Here is a 24,616-nt window from a genome sequence, read left to right on the forward strand (position 1 = left end):
AAAATAAAAAAGCTATAGCTCTCAGGATAAAGCCATGCAAAAATAATTATTTTTTCTATAAAATAGTTTTTATTGTGTAAAAGCACCAAAACATAAAAAACTATATAAGTGAGGTATCACTGTAAGCATACTGACCCGAAGAATAAAGCGGTCTTACCAATTTTACCACACGTGGAACGGTATAAAAAAAACAAAAACAAAAAGCAATTCCTGAATTGCTGGTTTTTGTTCATTATGTCTCCCAAAAATCAGAATAGAAAACGATAAAAAATGGTACGAATAAAAACGACAGCTCGTGCCCGCAAAAAACAAGCCATCACATGACTCTGTTGGCCAAAATTTGAAAAAATTATAGCTCTCAAAATATGGTGATGCAAAAACTAGTTTTCGCAATAAAAAGCGTGTGAGAGCAGCAAAACACAGAAACCCGACATAAATCTGGTATCACTGTAATCGTACTGACCCAAAGAATAAAGTCACCTAATCACTTATACCGCACAAGGAACATCGTAAAAATAAATTAAATTAATTCATCACATGCTGTGAATTTTTTCATTCTGCCTTCCAAAGATCACAGTAAGGCTTGGTGCACATTTATCCTGCGCTCTGCGCTGAGCGCTTACACCAGGGTTTCCGTGTAAATCTCTGAAAATACGTGATTCAGACAGAACCCTCGGCGGAAGATTCCCTATAATGAGGCAGATGGAGGCACTGTGGATGTTGTCTGACCTGTGATCCGGCGGTGTCCGTCTTTTTAGGATTGCATTAAAGTGTTGTCGGCCACAGTTTTGTGCACTCCTGAAAAGTACACCACTGAACAGAGGCCGGACGGAGTCCACAGCAACTCTGCTGCCTCATTATAGTGAATGGATCCCTCGGGGGTTTCATATGAATCGTGTCACTAGGAGATTTAGATGGAAACACCAAAGTAAGTGCTCAGCATAGAGCGCCAGATAAATGTGATCCCAAACATTTTGTAAAATGTTCTCAATAAAAGCTTCAACTCAATCCACAAAAATAGCAGGCTCCCACTCAGATCTGTTATCTGTTAATGGAAATATAGGGGGCATCCACGTTACTGGTAGTACAAAGGCTCTGGAAAAGCGAAATGGCTCCTCACCCGCCAAAAGAAATTCAGCAAATTCTCCTCTACCAAATCCATTTCCCCTCTTCTGTTTCAAAAATTGTGCTGATGGAAAGTAGACATGTGGGAAATGATATTTATTAACTATTTTGTGTATATATCTTTCTGATTTAAGGGCATAAAAATTAAAAAGTTTGAAAATTGCAAAATTTTCAAATTTGTTTCCAAATTCCATCTTTTTCACAAATAAACGCAAGTCATATCAAAGAAATTTTACCAATATCATAAAGTACAAAATGTTAGGGGTTGAGTTCCCGCCTCTGCACAGGGGAACCTCGGGCCATCTCTGCTGTGGTCCCCCATTCTTCTCCTGCCGCAGTGGAGCCTGCTCAGCGGAGATGTCGGTGCCAGCATCTCGCTCAGTCTGACTCTGTACAAAGAGTTACTGCTGCCTTTCCTGCTTCTGCCATTGAAGTCAGTGCTGGGCAGCAGCGAGCAGATGCTTCTGGGACTAAGTCCTGCTTTTCTCGTTCTGAGCATGCCTAGAGTAGGATCTCTCACTGGAGATCGAGGGTCACATGATCAGATACTGCAGCTAAGGCAATTGGTCCTTCAGGAAGGTCATGTAGGTGCTCACGTCTGTGGCAGCCTCTCATTGGTCCTTCTAGGAAGGTCCTGTACGTGCTGCAACTAATTAAGGTTCGCATGGCCGCACGGCCATGCGCTAGTATTGTTCTTTGTTATGTGCTTTGCGCCAGTGTGGTCACGTGAGAGTGTGTTGAGGGACCCGGCTGAAATAAGCCCCTAGAATGCTGGCACCTCCGGCGAGGAGTTTGTGTTTGTATGTATTCAGGGACCTGGCTGAAATAAGCCCCTAGAATGCTGGCACCTCCGGCGAGGAGTTTTGTGTGCATGCGTGACCACTGACTGCTCTCTGTTTGGGCAGCTAGTCTGTGCCTCTGTGAAGTCTAACAGGGCACAGTGCTTTGTTTTCACGGCTACTCGGTGAATTAACTGAGTTAGTCCATACCGGCATATAGTGCCGCCGTTTGCTAGCAGCAGGTACTCCTGCACGATGGACCCCGGGCTGCGAACGCACCAATATCAATAAACACATCTCTATTTACTCAGTGCATTCCGCTAGCCCTAACACAATATGTCATGAGAAAAAATCTCAGAATCACTAGGATCCGTTGAAGCGTTCCAGAGATATGACCTCATAAAGTGACAGTGGTCAGAATTGTAAAAATTGGCCTGGTCAGGAAGGTGAAAACAGGCTTCGGGCGAAGGGGTTAAACTAAAAGGACTCCTGTGACTATTTCACTGAGTAGCTGAGGGAACAGATCTACTACAACATATATACACTCACCGGCCACTTTATTAGGTACACCATGCTAGTAACGGGTTGGACCCCCTTTTGCCTTCAGAACTGCCTCAATTCTTCGTGGCATAGATTCAACAAGGTGCTGGAAGCATTCCTCAGAGATTTTGGTCCATATTGACATGATGGCATCACACAGTTGCCGCAGATTTGTCGGCTGCACATCCCAAAGATGCTCCATACAAGGCAGGATGGATCCATGCTTTCATGTTGTTTACGCCAAATTCTGACCCTACCATCCGAATGTCGCAGCAGAAATCGAGACTCATCAGACCAAGCAACGTTTTTCCAATCTTCTACTGTCCAATTTCGATGAGCTTGTACAAATTGTAGCCTCAGTTTCCTGTTCTTAGCTGAAAGGAGTGGTACCCAGTGTGGTCTTCTGCTGCTGTAGCCCATCTGCCTCAAAGTTCGACGCACTGTGCGTTCAGAGATGCTCTTAGGCCTACCTTGGTTGTAACGGGTGGCAATTTGAGTCACTGTTGCCTTTCTATCAGCTCGAACCAGTCTGCCCATTCTCCTCTGACCTTTGGCATCAACAAGGCATTTCCGCCCACAGAACTGCCGCTCACTGGATTTTTTTTCTTTTTCGGACCATTCTCTGTAAACCCTAGAGATGGTTGTGCGTGAAAATCCCAGTAGATCAGCAGTTTCTGAAATACTCAGACCAGCCCTTCTGGCACCAACAACCATGCCACATTCAAAGGCACTCAAATCACCTTTCTTCCCCATACTGATGCTCGGTTTGAACTGCAGGAGATTGTCTTGACCATGTCTACATGCCTAAATGCACTGAGTTGCCGCCATGTGATTGGCTGATTAGAAATTAAGTGTTAACAAGAAGTTGGACAGGTGTACCTAATAAAGTGGCCGGTGAGTGTATATATATAAGCATATATACGGTATCTCTCTCTCTCTCTCTCTCTCTCTCTCTCTATATATATATATATATATATATATATATATATATATATATATATATATACACACACACATGGGCTTCTCACAAAATTAGAATATCATAAAAAAATTAATTTATTTCAGTTCTTCAATACAAAAAATGAAATGAAACTCCTATATTATATAGAGTCACTAGAAACAGAGTGATCTATTTCAAGTGTTTATTTCTGTTAATATTGATGATTATGGCTTACGACCAATGAAAACCCAAAAATCATTATCTCAGTAAATTAGAATACTTTTTAACACCAGCTTGAAAAATGATTTTAAAATCTGAAACGTCGGCCTACTGAAATATATGTTCAGTTAATGCACTCAGTACTTGGTCGGGGCTCCTTTTGCATCAATTACTGCATTAATGCGATGTGGAATGGAGCCGATCAGCCTGTAGCACTGTTGAGGTGTTATGGAAGGGCAGGTTGCTTGATAGCAGGCTTCAGCTCGTCTGCATTGCTGGGTCTGGTGTCTCTCATCTTCCTCTTGACAATACCCTATAGATTCTCTATGGGGTTAAGGTAGGCAAGTTTGCTGGCCAATCAGGCACAGTGATACTGTTGTTTTTAAACCAGGTATGGACAGGTGCAAAGTCCTGCTGGAGAATGAAATTTCCATCTCCAAAAAGCTTGTCGGCAGAGAGAAACATGGAGTTCTCTAAAACTTCCTCGTAGATGACTACGCTGACTGTGATCTTGATAAAACACAGTGGACCTACACCAGCAGATGATATGGCTCCCCAAACCATCAATGATTGTGGAAACTTCACACTAGACCTCAAGCAGCTTGGATTGTGTGACTCTCCACTCTTCCTCTTGTACCTTGATTTCCAAATGAGATGCAAAATTTGCTTTCATCAGAAAACAACTGTCACGGGGTTACCGCGATGGAGGGGAGCTAGGAGACAGCAGCGTCTGGTTGCTCCTACTCCGGTGCTGAGAAGAAGCACTTCTCCATCTTATTAAATGTGGTTATTTCTTCCGGCAGGACAGTGGTTAGTCGGCCATGTTGGAAATCCCTGTGCTCAGCTGTGCTCGGTTAGCCACTCCTTTTCCCTATATAATCTGGGCTCTATTACTACTCCTCTTCAGAGTTAGCTTTATGCTCCATGGCTAAAGGAGGGAGAGAGGTTGGTATGAAAAGGAGTGCTGGAGGAGTTTTAAGCGACTGCTGTTTGGTTTGTATGCTAGGTAATTCCTTATCCTTACCTATTTTGGTTTCTTCCTCTTCTTGCACACCCCAGTGGATTCGTCTGTTATATGTGAGTGAATATTTTGTGTGTGTGTAGTTTTCAGTTACCCCTTGTCTTTGTTGCCCTGTTTGTCGGGCTGGTGCACTGTGGTGCACAGTAGAGCCCCCTCTTCCCTGGGTGGGGGAAGGGAACAGACGGAGGGCTATCTTCAGAGATAAGGCAAGGGCGGAGGCCCTGGCGTCTTCACCATCTGAAGTATCCTCGGGAAAAGAGCGAGCTAGGATGCCCCCTATTGTTAGGGCCAGAAAAGGAGCCCCTGGTCCTGAGTCACCCGACAGCTGTGTCGTGACATTGACTCTAACCGTTAGCATTTTCTCTTATCCGGTATCCTCAGGTACACAGGAGCAATGTGTGGTGATAGGTATCTCGCTCCTCCAGGGGGACCCACAAGCATCCCCAGATCATCACCAATCCTCCACCAAATTTCACAGTGGGTGCAAAACACTGTGGCTTGTATGCCTCTCCAGGTCTCCATCTAACCATTAGACGACCAGGTGTTTACCTGGGGATGCTTCAGCAAAGCTGGAATTGGGCAGATTAATCTTTGCGAAGGACGTATGAATCAAGCCACATACAAGGTTATCCTGGAAAAACAGTTGATTCCTTCTGCTCAGGCAATGTTATCCAACTCTGGGGTCCTGGTCCAGCAGGACAATGTGCCATGCCATACAGCTAGGTCAATCAAGGTGTGCATGAGGGACCACCACATAAAGGCTTCGTTCACACTTCCGTCTTGAGACAGCCGTCATAATGCGTCGGCAGGAAGTATCGACGGATGTTGAAAAAAGATTGGCAAACGGATGTAACGCATCCAGGAACCTGACGGATGCATCGAATTTGTTAGTACCTGCATTTCAATGCATAAAATTCTGGAGAGAGAGAGAGATTTGTGTTTTTTCCCGGACTAGAAAATCCTTCCAGGCATGCTCAGAATGAAAAAACGAGATACGTCCCTGGATTCCTGTGTTTGACGGTCAGCAACGGATCCTGCGCCCATAGGTTTCCATTATAGTTAACGACGGACAGCGCTGAGCAATTTTCCAACGTGCAGAAAAAACGTTCCTCTGAACGACGGATGAAACGGATGGCCATCCGTCATAATCCGTCGCTAATACAAGTCTATGGGGAAAAACAGGATCCTGCAGAAAAATTTGCAGGATCCTGTTTTTTCAAAAATCGACTGATTTAAACGGGAGGAAAAAGACGGAAGTGTTAATATCTGTTATGGCCAGCCCAATGTCCAGACCTGAAACCCATTGAAAACTTCTGGAATGTAATCAAGAGGAAGATGGATAGTCACAAGCCATCAAGCAAAGAAGACTTGCTTACATTTTTGTACCAGGAGTGGCATAAGGTCACCCAAAAGCAGTGTGAAAGACTGGTGGAAAGTATGCCAATACACATGAAAGCTGTGATTAAAAATCATGGTTATTCCACAAAATATTGATTTCTGAACACTTCCTGAGTAAAAAAAAATAGTATTATTGTTTCTAAATGATTATGAACTTGTTTTGTTTTCTTTTTTTGCATTATTTGAGGTCTGCAAGCAATGCATTTTTTTTGTTATTTTGACCATTTCTCATTTTCAGAAAATAAATACAAAACTTATTGCTTGGAACTTCGGAGACATGTTGTCAGAACAATTTACATTTTACTCAAAAATATACCTATAAAGAGAAAAATCAGACAAACTGAAAATTTTGCAGTGGTCTCTTAATTTTTGCCAGAGCTGTTGTTCGTAAATAACATTTCCCATATGTCTACTTTACATCAGCACAATTTTAGAAACATAATTTTTTTTGTTAGGAAGTTATAAGGGTTAAAACTTGACCAGCGATTTCTCATTTTTTCAACAAAATTTACAAAACCATTTTATTTAGGGACCACATTACATTTGAAGTGACTTTGAGAGGCCTATATGACAAGAAGTACCCAAAAGTGACACTAGTATAAAAACTGAACCCCTCAAGGTGTTCATTTAATAAGCTTATTAACCCTTCAGTTACTTCACAGGAACTGAAGCAATATTGAAGGAAAAAATGAACATTTAATTTTTTTCGCAAAAAATTTATTTAAGACCAAAACCTTTTTATTTTCATAAGGTAATAAGAGAAAATGGACCCCAAAATTTCTTGTGCAATTTCTCCTGAGAACGCTGATACCTTATTTGTGGGGTAAATCTACTGTTTGGGCACATGACAGGGCTCGGAAGGTGAGGAGCGCCATTTAACTTTTTAAATGTAAAATTTGCTGGAGTAATTAGTGGACACTATGTCGCGTTTGGAGAGCCCCAGATGTGCCTAAACAGTGAAAATCCTCCACAAGTGACCCCATTTTGAAAAACACACCCCTCATGAATTTTATCCAGGGGTACTGTGAGCATTTTGAACCCACAGGTGAAAAAAATGGAAATATGGCGAAAATTTTTAAAAATTTTGCAATTTTCAAACTTTGTATTTTTATGCCCTTAAATCAGAGAGATATGTCACACAAAATAGTTAATAAATAACATTTCCCACATGTCTACTTTACATTAGCACAATTTTGGAAACAATTTTTTTTTTGTTAGGGAGTTATAAGGGTTAAAAGTTGACCAGCAATTTCTCATTTTTACAACACCATTTTTTTTAGGGACCACATCACATTTGAAGTTATTTTGAGGGGTCTATATGATAGAAAATAACCAAGTGTGACACCATTCTAAAAACTGCACCCCTCAAGGTGCTCAAAACCACATTCAAGAAGTTTATTAACCCTTTACGTGCTTCACAGGAACTGAAACAATGTGGAAGGAAAAAATGAACATTTAGCTTTTTTTTGCAAACATTTTAATTCAGAACCATTTTTTTTAATTTTCACAAGTGTAAAAACAGAAATTTAACTATAAATTTTGTTGTGCAATTTCTCCTGAATACGCCAATACCCGATATGTGGGGGTAAACCACTGCTTGGGCGCACTGCAGATCTTGGAAGAGAAGGAGCGCCGTTTGACTTTTTCAGTGCAGAATTGGCTGGAATTGAGATCGGATGCAATGCCACGTTTGGAGAGCCCCTGATGTGCCTAAACAGTGGAAACGCTCCACAAGTGACACCATTTTGGAAACTACACCCCTTAAGGAACTTAACTAGATGTGTGGTGAGCACTTTGAGCCCCCAAGTGCTTCACAGAAGTTTATAAAGTAGAGCCGTGAAAATAAAAAATCGCATTTGTTTACACAAAAATGATCTTTTCGCCCACAAATTCTTATTTTCACAAGGGTAACAGGAGAAATTAGACCACAAAAGTTGTTGTGCAATTTCTCTTGAGTACGTCGATACCTCATATGTGGGGGTAAACCACTGTTTGGGTGCACCGCAGAGCTTGGAAGAGAAGGAGTGCCGTTTTACTTTTTCAATGTAGAATTGGATGGAATTGAGATCGAACACCATGTCGCGTTTGGAGAGCCCCTGATGTGCCTAAACAGTAGAAACCCCCCACAAGTGACCACATTTTGGAAACTAGACCCCTTAAGGAACTTATCTAGATGTGTGGTGAGCACCTTAAACCCCCAAGTGCTTCACAGAAATTTATAACGTAGAGCCGTGAAAATAAAAAATCCTTTTTTTTTTCCTCAAAAATGATTTTTTAGCCTGCAATTTCTTATTTTCTCAAGGGTAACAGGAGACATTGGACCCCGAAATCTGTTGACCAGTTTGTCCTGAGTACGCTGATACCCCATATGTGGGGGGGCACTGTTTGGGCACCCATCAGGGCTCGAAAGGGAAGGAGCGCCGCTTGGAATGCAGACTTTGATGGTATGGTCTGCGGGCGTCATGTTGCATTTGCAGAGCTCCTGATGTATCTAAACAGTAGAAACCCCCCACAAGTGACCCCATTTTGGAAACTAGACCCCCCAAAGAGCTTATCTAGATGTGTGATGAGCACTATGAACCCCCAACTGCTTCACAGAAGTTTATAATGTAGAGCCATGAAAATAAAAAAAATCATATTTTTTCCACAAAAATGATCTTTTCATCCCAAAATTTTTACTTTCACAAGGGTAACAGGAGAAATTGGACCCCAAAATTTATTGTGAAATTTATGCTGAGTAGGCTGATACCCCATATGTGGGGGTAAACCACTGTTTGGGCGCATGGCAGAGCTCGGAAGGGAAGGAGCGCCGTTTTGGAATGCAGACTTTGATAGAATGGTCTGCGGGCGTTATGTTGCGTTTGCAGAGCCCCCGATGTACCTAAACAGTAGAAAACCCCCACAAGTGACCCCATTTTGGAAACTAGACCCCGTAAGGAACTTATCTAGATGTGTGGTGAGAACTTTGAATGCCCAAGTGCTTCACAGAAGTTTATAATGCAGAGTCGTGAAAATAAAAAATATTTTTTTTTCCACAAAAAAGATTTTTTAGCCCCCAAGTTTTTATTTTCACAAGAGTAACAGGAGAAATTAGACCCCAAAAGTTGTTGTCCTATTTATCCCGAGTACGCTGATGCCCCAAATGTGGGGGTAAACCACTGTTTGGGCGCACGGCAGAGCTCAGAAGGGAGGGAGCACCATTTTACTTTTTGAGCGCAAAATTGGCTGTGGCGTTTAGAGACCCCCTGATGTACCTAAACAGTGGAAACCCCCCAATTCTAACTCCAACCCTAACCCCAACACACCCCTAACCCTAATCCCAACCTGATCCATAATCCTAATCACAACCCTAACCCTCAAAACACCCCTAACCCTAATCCCAAAGCTAACCATAACCCTAATCAAAACCATAAACCCAACACACCCCTAATCCTAATCTCAACCCTAACCTCAAAACCTAACCCTAATCCTAATACACCCCTAACCCTAATCCCAACCCTAACCTTAACCCTAATCCCAAACCTAACCCTAATCCCAAATGTAAACCTAATGCCAACCCTAATCCAAACCCTAATCCCAACTCTAACCCTAACTTTAGCCCCAACCCTAGCCCAAACCCTAACTTTAGCCCTAAACCTAGCCCCAACCCTAACCCTAACTTTAGCCCCAACCCTAACCCTAGCCCTAACCCTAGCTCTAACCCTAATCCTAGCTCTAACCCTAACCCTAGCCCTAACCCTAGCCCTAACCCTAAGGCTATGTGCCCACATTGCGGATTTTGCTGCGGATCCGCAGCATTTCCTCAGCTGCGGGTCCGCAGCAGTTTCCCATGAGTTTACAGTACAATGTTAACCTATGGGAAACATAAAACGCTGTGCCCATGCTGCGGAAAAAACCTCGCGGAAACGCAGCGGTTTACATTCTGCCGCATGTCAATTCTTTCTGCGGATTCCGCAGCGGTTTTACACCTGCTCCATAATAGAAAACCGCAGGTGTAAAACCGCAGGGGAATCCACACAAAAACCGCGGTACATCCGCGATAAATCCGCAGGAAAAATGCAGCGTTTTGGCCCTGCGGATTTATCAAATCCGCTGCGGAAAAATCCGCCGAGAACCATTCTACGTGTGCACATATCCTACCCCTACCCCTACCCCTAACCCTAACCCTACCCCTAACCCTAACCCTAATTGGAAAATAGAAATACATACATTTTTTTATTTTATTATTATTTTATTATTTTTTCCTTACTAAGGGGGTGATAAAGGGGGGGGGGTTATTTACTATTTTTTTTATTTTGATCACTGTGATAGGATCTCACAGTGACCAAAATAAAACAAGAGGAAGAATCTTCCTCTGCCGGCCGGCAGACCATGGCGGGTGCACTGCGCATGCGCCCACCATCTTCTTACCAAAGCAAGAAGCCGGCGGCCAGCAGAAGAAGCAGGAGGACCCAGGGACACTGGTAAGTATAACAGGGTCCCTGATCCCCCTATTTATCTGTACTCTGATGTGCGATCACATCAGAGGACAGAGAATGACATCGCTTTTTTTTTTTTTTTTGCGGTCGCCGGTAAACAGTTAAATTACCGGCGATCGCAAAATAGGGGTCGGTAAAAACCGACCCCGATCATGTTCTTTGGGGTCTCGGCTACCCCCGGCAGCCGAGACCCCAAAGATCTTCCGGGTGCCGGGCATGCACCCGCCATTTTTTTTCCCAGAAAAAGATGGCAGCGCCCATCGGGAGCCACGAGGAACACTGGGGGAGATAGGTAAGTATTGGGGGGTGATCGCAGACCCCATTTCTCTATCCTCCGATGTGCGATCACATCGGAGGACAGAGAAATTAAATGGCAAATCGCGTTTTTTGTTGTTGTTGCGACCGCCGGTAAACGGTTAACTACCGGCGATCGCAACTTGGGCGTCAGTAAAAAAACCCCCGAATCTGACTCTGGGGGGCGCTATTCACTTTTTCCACAGCTGTTTACCTATTCAAGTGAATGGGTATGTGCACGTCAGTGAGTATCTGTGGGCAAAACACGCTGACATGTCCTTTTTTAATGTCAGCACGTGCCACAAAACATACCGCACACGTGCATACACATAACTCTCTTGGATGTCATCTGTGTGACACGGATCGGCGCCAGGGAACAAGCGTTACAGTAAGCTCTATTCCCCACCGGATGCTGAACACACGGCTCTCATCATTCTCCCCTGCTCTGCCGGCGATCGCCGCGAGCAGGGGAGAATGATGAGAGTTACATTTAAGTTATAAAAGAGACAGCAGGCAGCGGCTGATGATACTATTTCTCCCATCAGCCTACCCCAGCTGCTGCTAATAACAGTGACAGCAGGAGCAGCTGATGGGGGTATTCATCAGCCGCCGGCGCTATAAATAAATAAATGAAAAAAAACGGCATGGGTTCCCCTGTATTTTCTCAGTGGTTGATACCTTTTAATGGCTAACTGAAAAGATGGTAAGAAATTGCAACCAGAATGTACTGCATCTTTATGGACAATTTGTTACCATCTTTTCAGTTAGAGACTAAAAGGTATCAACCACTGAGGACTCTCAATTCTAAATATTTTTCTATCTACTGGCTAACATGGTACAAAGATATATATCTTTCCTGTACTTGTATTTTCTATAACCAGCTAGACAAAACAGCAGGGGGCTGCAATCCTCAGCTGTAATCTAATCTTCAGCAAGGCTGGTTGTCAAGAATAGAGGGGTCCACATGCTGTTTTTTTAAAGTTATTTAAATAAATAATTTAAAAAAATGCATAGGGTCCCCACCATTTTTGACAACCAGCCTTACTAAAGTTCACAGCTGGGGGCTGGTATTCTCAGGCTGGTAAGAGACCATGGATATTGACCCCCTCCCAGCCTAAAAATAGCAGCTGCAGCTGCCCAGAAAAGGTACATTTATTAGATGCGCTAATTCTGGTGCTTTGCCCTACTCTTCCCACTTGCCCTGTAGAGGTGGTAAGTGGGGTTCATATTTGTTGGGTTGATGTCACCTTTGTATTGTCAGGTGACATCAAGCTCACGGCTTAGTAATGGAGTAACGTCTATAAGGCACTTATCCATTACTAATCCTATAGCTACATGGTAAATAAAGACACAGCCATAATAAAATCTTTTATTAGAAATAAAACAAAACACAGTTTTACTTTTTTATTTTAAAATAACAAACACAGTTATACTCACTAAATGCCTATTCCACCAAAAGCCCTCGTTATCCTGTAAGAAAGCAAAAATAAAAAATACCAAACCTGTCTGTCATTCTGTGACACGCCGTAATCCATGTCTGGGGGATAATTAGTTTTCAACCTGGATGGTGCCAAGATGCGACCGTTCAGGCTGAGGACCACTGGTGAATGAGCTGCTGGGAACGCAGCGTCAGTGACCGGGGTGATGTGATAGAGATTACCTCCGGTCACTGGGCTCAGTTCCCAGCCGGCCTGAGCTCTGGTGACTTCGCCCGTCCGTGTGGTACTGATGCAGCACATGCAGTAGCATAGCTACCGGGGGAGCGGAGGGGGCCATCGCCCTGGGCCCGGTGCTCAGAGGGGGCCCACCCGGAGCTACGTTACTGTAACTGTGACTGTGCGCGCCAATACAGTTACCTTCTGCGGCAGAGCAGGGATAATCGATCTCCCTGCTCTGCCGCCCGCTATGGGGCCCCTTGTGCCAGTAGTGGGCCCCCCCCCCGTCACCGCACCCATAATACCCCTGTCAGCGTCTGGCGACGCCGGCGCTGACAGTGGGCGCGATGACGTCATCACCCGGCGCCCACTGTCAGAAGATGAGTGGGAGGTCAGAGCACCGCTGGAACAAGGAGGAAGAGAGGTGAGTATTTATTTTTTTTTTTTTATGGGGGCTGCCTTATACTTTAGGATCTGCATATAAGGGTGCTGCCTTAAACTTCAGGATCTGCCTATAGGAGGGCTGCCTTATACTTCAGGATCTGCCTATAGGTGGCCTGACTTATACTTCAGGATCTGCATATAGGGGGGCTGCCTTATACTTCAGGATCTGCCTATGGGGGGCTGCCTTATACTTCAAGATCTGCCTATGGGGGGCTGCCTTATACTTCAGGATCTGCCTATAAGGGGGCTGCCTTATACTTCAGGATCTGCCTATGGGGGGCTGGCTTATACATCAGGATCTGCCTATAGGAGGCTGCCTTATACTTCAGGATCTGCCTATAGGGGGGCTGCCTTATACTTCAGGATCTGCATATAGGGGTGCTGTCTTATACTTCAGGATCTGCCTATACGGATGCTGCCTTATACTTCAGGATGTGCCTATATGGGGGCTGCCTTATACTTCAGAATCTTCCTATGGGGTACTGCCTTTTACTACATTGTCTGCCTATGGGGTGCTGTCTTATGCTACAGGGTCTGCCTATGGGGTGCTACCTTTTACTAGAGTCTGCATATGGGGTGCTGCCTTATACTACAGGGACTGCCTATGGGGTGCTGCCTTTTACTAGAGTCTGTCTATGGGGAGCTGCCTTATACTACAGGGTCTGCCTATATGGGTGCTGCCTTATACTTCAGAATCTGCCTATGGGATGCTGCCTTATACTACAGGATCTGCCTATGGGGTGCTGCCTTATACTACAGGGTCTGCCTATGAGGTTATGTCTTATACTACAGGGTCTACCTATGGGGTGCTGTCTTAAACTACAGGGTCTGCCTATGGGGGTGCTGTCTTGTGCTATAGAGTCTGCCTATGGGTACTGCCTTGTGCTATAGAGTGCATTATACTATATGGAGTCCTATGGGGAGTGCATTATACTATATGGAGTCCTATGTGGAGTGCATTATACTATATGGAGACCTATGGGGAGTGCATTATAGTATGTTTAGGATGATCTGGTGCATTATACTATATGTAGGCCATCTAGTGGGGCATCAAACAGTGTGGAGATTACAGTGAAGGGGCCATCATACAGTGTTGGAGCCATCAAACAGTTTGGGGGCTACTAAGGGATCAGTATACTGTGTGGATGGTACTATACAGTGAGGGGGCATTATACTGTATAGGGCAGCTGTACAGGGAGACAGACTCGGGACATTATTAAATGTAAAGTGGGCACTTCTTGTTATAGGGGATCTCAGGTTACTGTAATTATCAAAGGGGCACACATGGCAATATTACTTTCTAGGGAGCAAAATGTGGGCACTGTTTTCTAGGGCACTTGCACCCGGCATTACTATATTATAGAGGGGTGCTTTAGAATTTAGAAGGCACAGAGAACCACACAGCAGGTGCAGTAATAGGGTCACATACGGCAGCAGCGGCTCAGTATTGGGGTATCAGCAGGATGAGGAGTTTGTGCAGGTTGGGAATAGTTGGTGATGGGGTTGGAATATGAGAAGTGAAACGTGTCTTTGTTGTTTTCTCTGCAGACGAGTCCTGGCTGGAAGAAGTTGTCATGTCGGTCTGTACCAGATGGAAAAGATGGGAAAAGTGAACGATTCCATCAGAGAACATCAGCGGTAAGTCATTATCTGTAACTGTGCTGTGATCTCGTACATGTTTTGTAGGGCTGGTATCTACCACTGACCATATGGCGGTAATATCCATGTTGGTCGTTATATAGAGATTATCTTCAGTAATAGCGCGGTCATCTGCTGAGGTTCTCCTCCACTATTAGGGCGAGTCACCCAATTGTAATGAAGGTTACCTGATTAGGGGGCCCACTCAGAAGCTTCGCCCCCCTGAACCAAAACCCTAGCTATGCCTCTGAGCACATGGTTGCCACATGTGTGCCAGACGCATTACAAACATGGACACTGACATCTCCTGTACCAGAAATATCAGGACGTGTGATAGAGGTCTTATAACGAGTTTTAATATTTGGCTGCTGTCAAACACTAAAAGATGCTTTTTATTGCAGAAAATAGCTTTTGCATCACCACATTTTGAGTCATGTGAGGTCTTGTTTTTTGCTGGACGAGTTGACATTTTAATTGGCAGAATTTTTGGGCACATAACTTTTTTGATTGCTTTCTATTCTGATTTTTGGGAGGCAGAATGAAGAAAAACCAGCTGTCAGAATCAGCTGACACCCGGCGACGATCGCCTTTGCACCCCCATTGAGCTCAGGCGATCGCGATGACGTAATGATCTGTCCATGGTCAAATTGACCCAGCTCACATGGATGGATCATTAAATCCAATGTCAGAAAGGGGTTAATCTGTATTGTCTAAGTACTCAAAAGGAAGAAAATGTCATTATACGAGTATGCTGTATAAAGTTGTCATCAAGCATGACAAGGTGAAACCAGTGAATTTCATTTTGCCAGACTGAAATGGCTTCTCCTTATGAAACTGACTCTTTCAACAAAGTTTCTTGAACAGTAGAAGAGTAAAAAAGAACTTGATGAGGCAACTTAAAAGATTCAGAAACAAACTAAAAGATGGAATTCAAAGCCATGCATGCATAGCTCAATCCATTGACACGGCCATCTTGTCTGCATGAAAATGTAAAAACCAGACCTGTCACATCTCAAAGAGTCTGACGAGTCTTAGCATTTTCCTTGAAGATTATATATCGGATTCTGGTGGATTGGACCTTATCTCATCTCCTACAGTGGCTAATGTCTGGAGTTAGACTAGTGCAAACTCTGTCAGAAATGAGCCAATGCTCAGGAATTTAATACAAACATATGAATCATTCCTAATTCCTCATTTTAACACTGCCTTGGCATTACTTCAGTCTGTCTATTCTGTCTCAAAGCTGGGAAGCAAACAAAAATCCCAAATTCCATCTGTGCTAAAACGTAGATCACTTAATTGTTGAACTTGAAATCTTTAGCCATCTTTAAGGTTTTTTTCTGTTATTTTGCAAGTGCTGCAGTTTTCTACAGGATAATCTTAAACATCACCACCAAAATCATGATTTCTTTGCAGATTTTTTCAGTATTTGAGCACACTCCCACTTGAGATAAAATCAGACGAATGCAATCCAATTAAAAATCGAATTGCATTTGGTCCAATGTTATTTTATCATTGTGTGGTCATCTGTGATTTTTTTTTCTAGCTAGGATCGGATCACAATTGGACTGGAAAAAAATCGAAGCATGCTGCTATTGTAATGGCAAATTGGATCTCATTCAGCAAGAGAAGTCAATGGGTGCGAGAAAAAAATCGCACAACACTTGGACCATGCGAATGCTGTCGGATTTTTTCACACTGATGTCCTTCGAAAAACCAGCAATTCATCTGCAGTACAGTAAAATCACAACATATCCTGATAGAATAGGATAGAATACATATCTATATACATACAATACATAGATATAAAGATGTCAGTCACATATATAATTAGTGGTTCTCTAGCTTACTGTACATGTATTGTATTACTAAATACATTTTTAATGTAAAAAATGGTGTGGGCTCCCTCATAATTTTCCATACCAGCAGAGGGAAAGCCGACGGCTGGGGGTAGGTGTTTATAGCCTGGGAAGGGGGTAATGGTAATACCCCTGGGGGTTCCCAGGCTATTAATATCAGCGCATAGCTGTATACATAGACTTTAACCCCTTCACCCCCAAGGGTGGTTTGCACGTTAATGACCAGGCCAATTTTTACAATTCTGACCACTGTCTCTTTATGAGGTTATAACTCCGGAACGCTTCAACAGATCCTGGTGATTCTGACACTGTTTTCTCGAGACATATTGTACTTCATGATAGTGGTAAAATTTCTTTGATATTACCTGCTTTTATTTGTGAAAAAAGCGGAAATTTGGCGAAAATTTTGAAAATTTCGCAATTTTCCAACTTTGAATTTTTATGCAATTAAATCACAGTGATATGTCACACAAAATACTTAATAAGTAACATTTCCCACATGTCTACTTTACATCAGCACAATTTTGGAACCAAAATTTTTTTTTGTTAGGGAGTTATAAGGGTTAAAAGTTGACCAGCAATTTCTCATTTTTACAACACTATTTTTTTTTAGGGACCACATCTCATTTGAAGTCATTTTGAGGGGTCTATATGATAGAAAATTCCCAAGTGTGACACCATTCTAAAAACTGCACCCCTCAAGGTGCTCAAAACCACATACAAGAAGTTTATTAACCCTTCAGGTGTTTCACAGGAATTTTTGGAATGTTTAAATAAAAATGAACATTTAACTTTTTTTCACACAAAATTTACTTCAGCTCCAATTTGTTTTATTTTACCAAGGGTAACAGGAGAAAATGGACCCCAAAAGATGTTGTACAATTTGTCCTGAGTACGCCGATACCCCATATGTGGGGGTAAACCACTGTTTGGGCGCATGACAGAGCTCGGAAGCGAAGGAGTGCCATTTGACTTTTCAATGCAAAATTGACTGAAATTGAGATGGGACGCCATGTTGCGTTTGGAGAGCCCCTGATGTGCCTAAACATTGAAACCCCCCACAAGTGACACCATTTTGGAAAGTAGACCCCCTAAGGAACTTATCTAGATGTGTGGTGAGCACTTTGACCCACCAAGTGCTTCACAGAAGTTTATAATGCAGAGCCGTAAAAATAAAACAAAAATTTTTTCCCACAAAAATTATTTTTTATCCCCCAGTTTTGTATTTCCCCAAGGGTAACAGGAGAAATTGGACCCCAAAAGTTGTTGTCCAATTTGTCCTGAGTACGATGATACCCCATATGTGGGGGGGAACCACCGTTTGGGCACATGGGAGGGCTCGGAATGGATGGAGCGCCATTTGGAATGCAGACTTAGATGGAATGGTCTGCAGGCGTCACATTGTGTTTGCAGAGCCCCTAATGTACCTAAACAGTAAAAACCCCCTACAAGTGACACCATTTTGGAAAGTAGAACCCCTAAGGAACTCATCTAGATGTGTTGTGAGAGCTTTGAACCCCCAAGTGTTTCACTACAGTTTATAACGCAGAGCCGTGCAAATAAAAAATATTTTTTTTTCCACAAAAATTATTTTTTAGCCCCCAGTTTTGTATTTTTCCAAGGGTAACAGGAGAAATTGGACCCTAAATATTGTTGTCCAATTTGTCCTGAGTACGCTGATACCTGATATGTGGGGGGAACCACCGTTTGAGCGCATGGCAGAGCTCGGAAGGGAAGGAGCATCATTTGGAATGCAGACTTAGATGGAATGGTCTGCAGGCGTCACATTGGGTTTGCAGAGCCCCTAATGTACCTAAACAGTAGAAACCCCCCACAAGTGACACCATTTTGGAAAGTAGACCCCCTAAGGAAATCATCTAGATGTGTTGTGAGAGCTTTGAACCCCCAAGTGTTTCACTACAGTTTATAACGCAGATCCATACAAATAAAAAATATTTTTTTTTCCACAAAAATTATTTTTTAGCCCCCAGTTTTGTATTTTCCCAAGGGTAACAGGAGAAATTCGACCCCAAAAGTTGTTCTCCAATGTGTTCCGAGTATGCTGATACCCCATATGTTGGGGTAAACCCCTGTTTGGGTGCACGGGAGAGCTCAGAAGGGAAGGAGCACTGTTTTACTTTTTCAAAGCAGAATTGGCTGGAATTGAGATCGGACGCCATGTCGCGTTTGGAGATCCCCTGATGTGCCTAAACAGTGGAAACCCCTCAATTATAACTGAAACCCTAATCCAAACACACCCCTAACCCTAATCCCAACGGTAACCCTAACCACACCTCTAACCCAGACACACCCCTAACCCTAATCCCAACCCTATTCCCAACCGTAAATGTAATCCAAACCCTAACCCTAACTTTAGCCCCAACCTTAACCCTAACTTTAGCCCCAACCCTAACTGTAGCCTTAACCCTAGCCCTAACCCTAGCCCTAACCCTAGCCCTAACCCTAACCCTAATGGGAAAATGGAAATAAATACATTTTTTTAATTTTTTTAATTTTTCTCTAACTAAGCGGGTGATGAAGGGGGGTTTGATTTACTTTTATAGCGGGTTTTTTAGTGGATTTTTATGATTGCCAGCTGTCACACACTGAAAGACGCTTTTTATTGCAAAAAATATTTTTTGCGTTACCACATTTTGAGAGCTATAATTTTTCCATATTTGAGTTCACAGAAACATGTGAGGTCTTGTTTTTTGCGGGACGAGTTGACGTTTTTATTGGTAACAATCTTTGGGCATGGGAGATTTTTTGATCGCTTTTTATTCCGATTTTTGTGAGGTAGAATGACCAAAAACCAGCTATTCATGAAATTCTTTTGGGGGAGGCGTTTATACCGTTCCGCGTTTGGTAAAATTAATAAAGCAGTTTTATTCTTCGTGTCAGTACGATTACAGCGATACCTCATATCATTTTTTTAATGTTTTGACGCTTTTATACGATAAAAACTATTTTATAGAAAAAATAATTATTTTGTCATCGCTTTATTCTGAGGACTATAACTTTTTTATTTTTTCGCTGATGATGCTGTATGGTGGCTCGTTTTTTGCGGGACAAGATGACGTTTTCAGCGGTACCATGGTTATTTATATCCGTCTTTTTGATCGCGTGTTATTCCACTGTTTGTTTGGCGGTATGAGAATAAAGCGTTTTTTGCCTCGTTTTTTTTTTTTTTTTACGGTGTTCACTGAAGGGGTTAACTAGTGATATAGTTTTATAGGTGGGGTCGTTATGGACACGGCGATACTAAATATGTGTACTTTTATTGTGTGATATTTTTTTTTATTTAGATAAAGAAATGTATTTATGGGAATAATTTTTTTTTTTTTTTCTTTATTTAGGAATTTTTTTATTTTTTTTTACACATTTTTTTTTTTTACTTTTTTACTTTGTCCCTGGGGGCGGGACATCACAGATCGGTGATCTGACAGTTTGCACAGCACTCTGTCAGATCACCGATCTCAGTTCCAGCGCAGCAGGCTTAGCTGCGCCTGGTCTGCACCCGGAAGTAATCCCTGCAGGACCCGGATGCAGCCCCGCGGTCATTTTGGATCCGGGGCCTGCAGGGATAGGAGGTAAGAGACCCTCGCAGCAACGCGATCACATCGCGTTACTCCGGGGGTCTCAGGGAAGCACGCAGGGAGCCCCCTCCCTGCGCGATGCTTCCCTGTACCGCCGGCACACCGCGATCATGTTTGATCGCGGTGTGCCGGGGGTTAATGTGCTGGGGGCGGTCCGTGACCGCTCCTGGCACATAGTGCCGGATGTCAGCTGCGATAGGCAGCTGACACCCCCCCGTGAGCGCGGCCGATCGCGCTGGACGTACTATTCCGTCCTTGGGAATTAGGGCCCACCCCACATGGACAGAATAGTACGTCCAATGGCAGAAGGGGTTAATGGTTATTTAAATGGGGGACCCCCCAAAAATTATAACATAGTGTCTCCCTATAATTAATAACCAGCAAAGGCTGGAAGACAGCTGCGTGCTGATATTAATAGCCTAAGAAGGAGCCATGGATATGGCCCCCCAGGCTAGAAACATCAGCTCTCAGCCAGCCCAGAAAAGGCTCAAAGTTAAGCTTTGCTCTTCCCACTTGCCACGTTGCAGTGGCAAGTGGGGTGATACTTGGGGGGTTGATGTCACCTTTGTATTGTCAGGTGACATCGAACCCAGAGGTTAGTAATAGAGAGATGTCCCCATTACTAACTCCATAATCATACTGTATTAATGAACCCACACCCAGAATACAGTCTTTTAATTGAAATAATGACACAGAATTCTTTAATCAATCTTAATTAAACCATACTCACGTCATCGCCCATTCCAGTGAAGCCACCATCACCTGTAAGAGAATTAAAATAATAATCAACCATATTCCTCATCTGTCCTCAGAGAAAATAATAATCCATTTGTTCCGCGATGGGCCTAACTCTGATACTTCTGGATGGCAGGCTGCATTGTTGCATGATGTGATTATACAGCCTTCCATCCAGAACGGACACTGAGCAACGTCTGCTACTGCTGCCTAGTGTCTCATTGTGAATGCCTATGACCTGACTGATGTCACCCCGAGCCTGAGAAAATTCACACACTTGTGGAGCCACCAGAAGGGTCTTGGGAGTTCACAGCCAATGAACTCAGTTCAACTCACTGACATCAGTGCGAGGGCCATTAGAAATTTTCCCACAGCGCTCATGCTGATGTCAGTGAATTTGTATAGTACATGTGGATTAAAAATGCTTAATATACCCCTAGATAAAATCCTGAAGAGGTGTAGTTTCCAAAATGCGGTCACTTGTTGGGGGTTTCTGCTAGTTAGGCACCGTAGGGGCCTGGCAATTGACACATAGCGCCCTCTATTTATTTTAGCCAAATATATGTTCCAAAATTCAAATGGTACTCCTTTCCTTCTAATCATTGCTGTTTCTCCAACTAGAGGAGACTAACTGCATGTGGGGCATCAACATGCTCAGAAGAAACTTGGTAACAAATTTTGAGGTTAATTTTCTTGTGCTATTCAATGTAAAACTGAAAAAAAATCCAGACTAAAGCAACATTTTAGAGGAAAAGTTACAATTCCTGTGCAGCACCTGAAGGGTTAAAACATGTCCTAACAACAGTTTTTAAGTATTTGATGGGAGCCATTTTTAAGATCATATCACTTTTATGGTGTTTCCAATAGAAAGTCCCCTCAAAATCCATTTAAATCAGGATAAGTCCCTAAAGAAATAGGTTTTGTAAATATCTTTAAAAAATTAGAAATTGCTGCTCAACTTCTAACCCTTCTATCCTAACAAAATAAAATTACATATGAAAATACAATGTATATATAAAGCAGACATGTGGGAAATATTATTTATTAATTATTTTGTACAGCATGACTAACTGGTTTAAGGGTATAAAACTAGAAGTATGAAAAATGCAAATTTTTTCAAAATTTTCTCCAAAATTCCAAAGTTTTCACAAATGAACGCAAAACATATCTATCTACAGTAAATTTATCACTAACATGAAGTACAGTGTATCACAAAAAAAAAGTCTCAGAAACAGTATGATACGTTGAAGCGTTCCAAAGTTATTACCACATAAAGTGACACTGGTGAGATTTAAAAAATTTGGCCAAGTCATAAAGGTCAAAATTGGCTTCATCTCTAATCTAACTCTACATCTATACAGTAAATTGGAGATTTGCATTTTTTGTGTCATGCAAATTTCCTCCTACAATTTGCTTTTTAAATTGAACATAAGTCATGCCATGTAAGTGTTCAGAGTCTTAGCAGTAGATTTCAATGCTGACTTAAAAGTACCACTAATTCATCAGTTGTTGGTCATACTATGGATGTAGAGCTCGAAAAAAGTATTCCCCAAATGTCATTTTAAATTATCTAACAGTTGTGCCCACCCTGTCACTGAAATGCCTCCTCACTTTAACATGTGGACTCCATCTGAAGTGGATGGCACGCTGAACCTTCGCATATAGTTGTGGATTTCAGGGAAACTTTTTTTAATGTATTGTTCTGCACTGCTTTCCCAAACGGTTCCAAAACGGAAACCTTGAGAAGGATGATGAAGCTGCAAAGACAGACAAATTATTAGTATACAAAGTTGACCAAATACCATATTTTTTATAACTATAATTCCTGATTACCATTAAGATGAATCGCAAATTACCGTATATACTTGAGTATAAGCCGACCCGAGTATAAGCCGAGACCCCTAATTTTGCCACAAAAAACTGGGAAAACTTAATGACTCGAGTATAAGCCTAGGGTGGGAAATGCAGCAGCTACCAGTAAATGTCAAAAATAAAAATAGATACCAATACAAATAAAATGAATTGAGACATCAGTAGGTTGTGTTTTTGAATATTCATATTGAATCAGGAGCCCCATATAATGCTCCATACAGTTCATGTTGGGCCCCATAAGATGTTCCATACAAAAAATATGCCCCATATAATGCTGCACAAAGGTTAATGATGGTCCCATAAGATGTTCCATATTAAAATATGCCCCATATAATGCTGCATAAAAGGTTAATGATGGCCCCATAAGATGCTCCATATTAAAATATGCCCCATATAATTCTGCTCAAAAGTTAACAATGGCCCCATAAGATGCTCCATAGAATAATATGCCCCATAAAGGTTGATGGCCCCATAAGATGCTCTATAGAATAATATGCCCCATAAAGGTTGATGGCTCCATAAAATGCTCCATAGAATAATATGCCCCATAAAGGTTGATGGTCCCATATGATGCTCAATAGAATAATATGCCCCATGTGCTGATGCTGCGATTAAAAAAAAATTACATACTCACCTATCATCAATGGGCGCCAGGTGCCGGAGTTGCCGCTGGCTCAGGCCCCCGACACATGGGATATTCACCTGTCCCCGTTCCACCGCCACATGCTGCTGTGTCTTCCATCTCTCTGCAGTGACTGTTCAGGCAGAGGGCGCGCACTAACCACGTCATCACACCCTCTGACCTGAACGTCACAGCCAGAGGACGAGGAAGACACGGCACAACGGTGGAACGGGGACAGATGAATATCGCATGGCTCACCCTCCCCGTCATACTCACCCCCTCCTAGCATGGTCTGCACGTCCCTGCTTCTCCGATGGTCTCTGGTGCGCGCCGGCAGCTTGTTCCTGTGTTCAGCGGTCACATGGTACCGCTCATTAAAGTAGTGAATATGCGCTCAACCCCTATGGGAGTGGAGTCGCGTCCATATTCATTACTTTAATGAGCAGTACGACATGACCGCTGAACACAGGAAGAGCTGTGGGCACCGGACACCATCGGAGAAGCAGGGACCGCGCCGGGTATGATGTGACAGCCACGCCCCCGCCGACCCCTGGGACAATGACTCGAGTATAAGCTGAGAGGGGCACTTTCAGCCGAAAAAAATGGGCTGAAAATCTCGGCTTATACTCGAGTATATATATGGTACTTGCATCTGTCCGGTACCTAAATTCAGTTAACAGACATATTATGGCAATTCCACCTGGTTTACTTTCCTTTCTTGTATACGTTTGTTATACTTTTTTGTTGTTACTATTTTTGTTTGTTACTATTTTTTGGTTTGTTTAAAACTGCATATTATGGTGGAGCATTTAAAGAGATGTTCCCATGAACAAAGTTAATTTTAAAGTTGATTTTAATCAATACATCTCGGAATAATAATAATTTCCACAATTGGATGTGATTAAAAATGGTACCATGAGCCCCACCTCGATTGCTGTAAGCCACCCTCCCATGGCACCTGTTGTGAATCTGCTTTTGGGCTCCTTCTGGTGGTGGCTAGTGGTACTGGTGACTCGGGTGTGTTTTCTTTCTCAGTTCACCTGTTTTCATCAGTAGTGGGGAGTTCCTATTTATTCCTGCTCTTCAGTCATTGCCTTGCCGGCCATCAATGTAACCAGAGCCTTTCTGTTGCATGTTCCTGCTCCTAGACTACTGATCAGCTAAGTTGGACTCTTAGTCCTAAGTTTGTTTGCATTTTTTGTTCCACTTTACAGTTATATCATTCTCTGTAGCTGGAAGCTGGACACAAGTGACTATGCGTATGACTCCAGACCATCAGGAGGTGATTCGCTTCCTTGTGTTGTACAATCTACATGATGTTTTGGTGCTCGGATTGCCATGGTTACAATCTCATAATCCAGTCCTTGACTGGAAAGCAATGTCTGTGTTAAGCTGGGGATG

General features: G+C 42.8%; 1 protein-coding gene across 1 annotated transcript in view; it reads right to left on the reverse strand.

Moving 5' to 3' along the window:
- Positions 1–24,616, reverse strand: part of GRIN3B (glutamate ionotropic receptor NMDA type subunit 3B) — a 166,888-nt gene that overhangs the window by 63,272 nt on the left and 79,000 nt on the right. The window contains exon 4 of the mRNA XM_077253166.1: positions 22,333–22,478. Coding sequence (XP_077109281.1) covers positions 22,333–22,478 — 146 coding nt within the window. The remainder of the gene's footprint in view (positions 1–22,332; positions 22,479–24,616) is intronic.

The sequence above is a fragment of the Ranitomeya variabilis genome, chromosome 1, assembly GCF_051348905.1.
Source record: "Ranitomeya variabilis isolate aRanVar5 chromosome 1, aRanVar5.hap1, whole genome shotgun sequence".
Taxonomy (NCBI): domain Eukaryota; kingdom Metazoa; phylum Chordata; class Amphibia; order Anura; family Dendrobatidae; genus Ranitomeya; species Ranitomeya variabilis.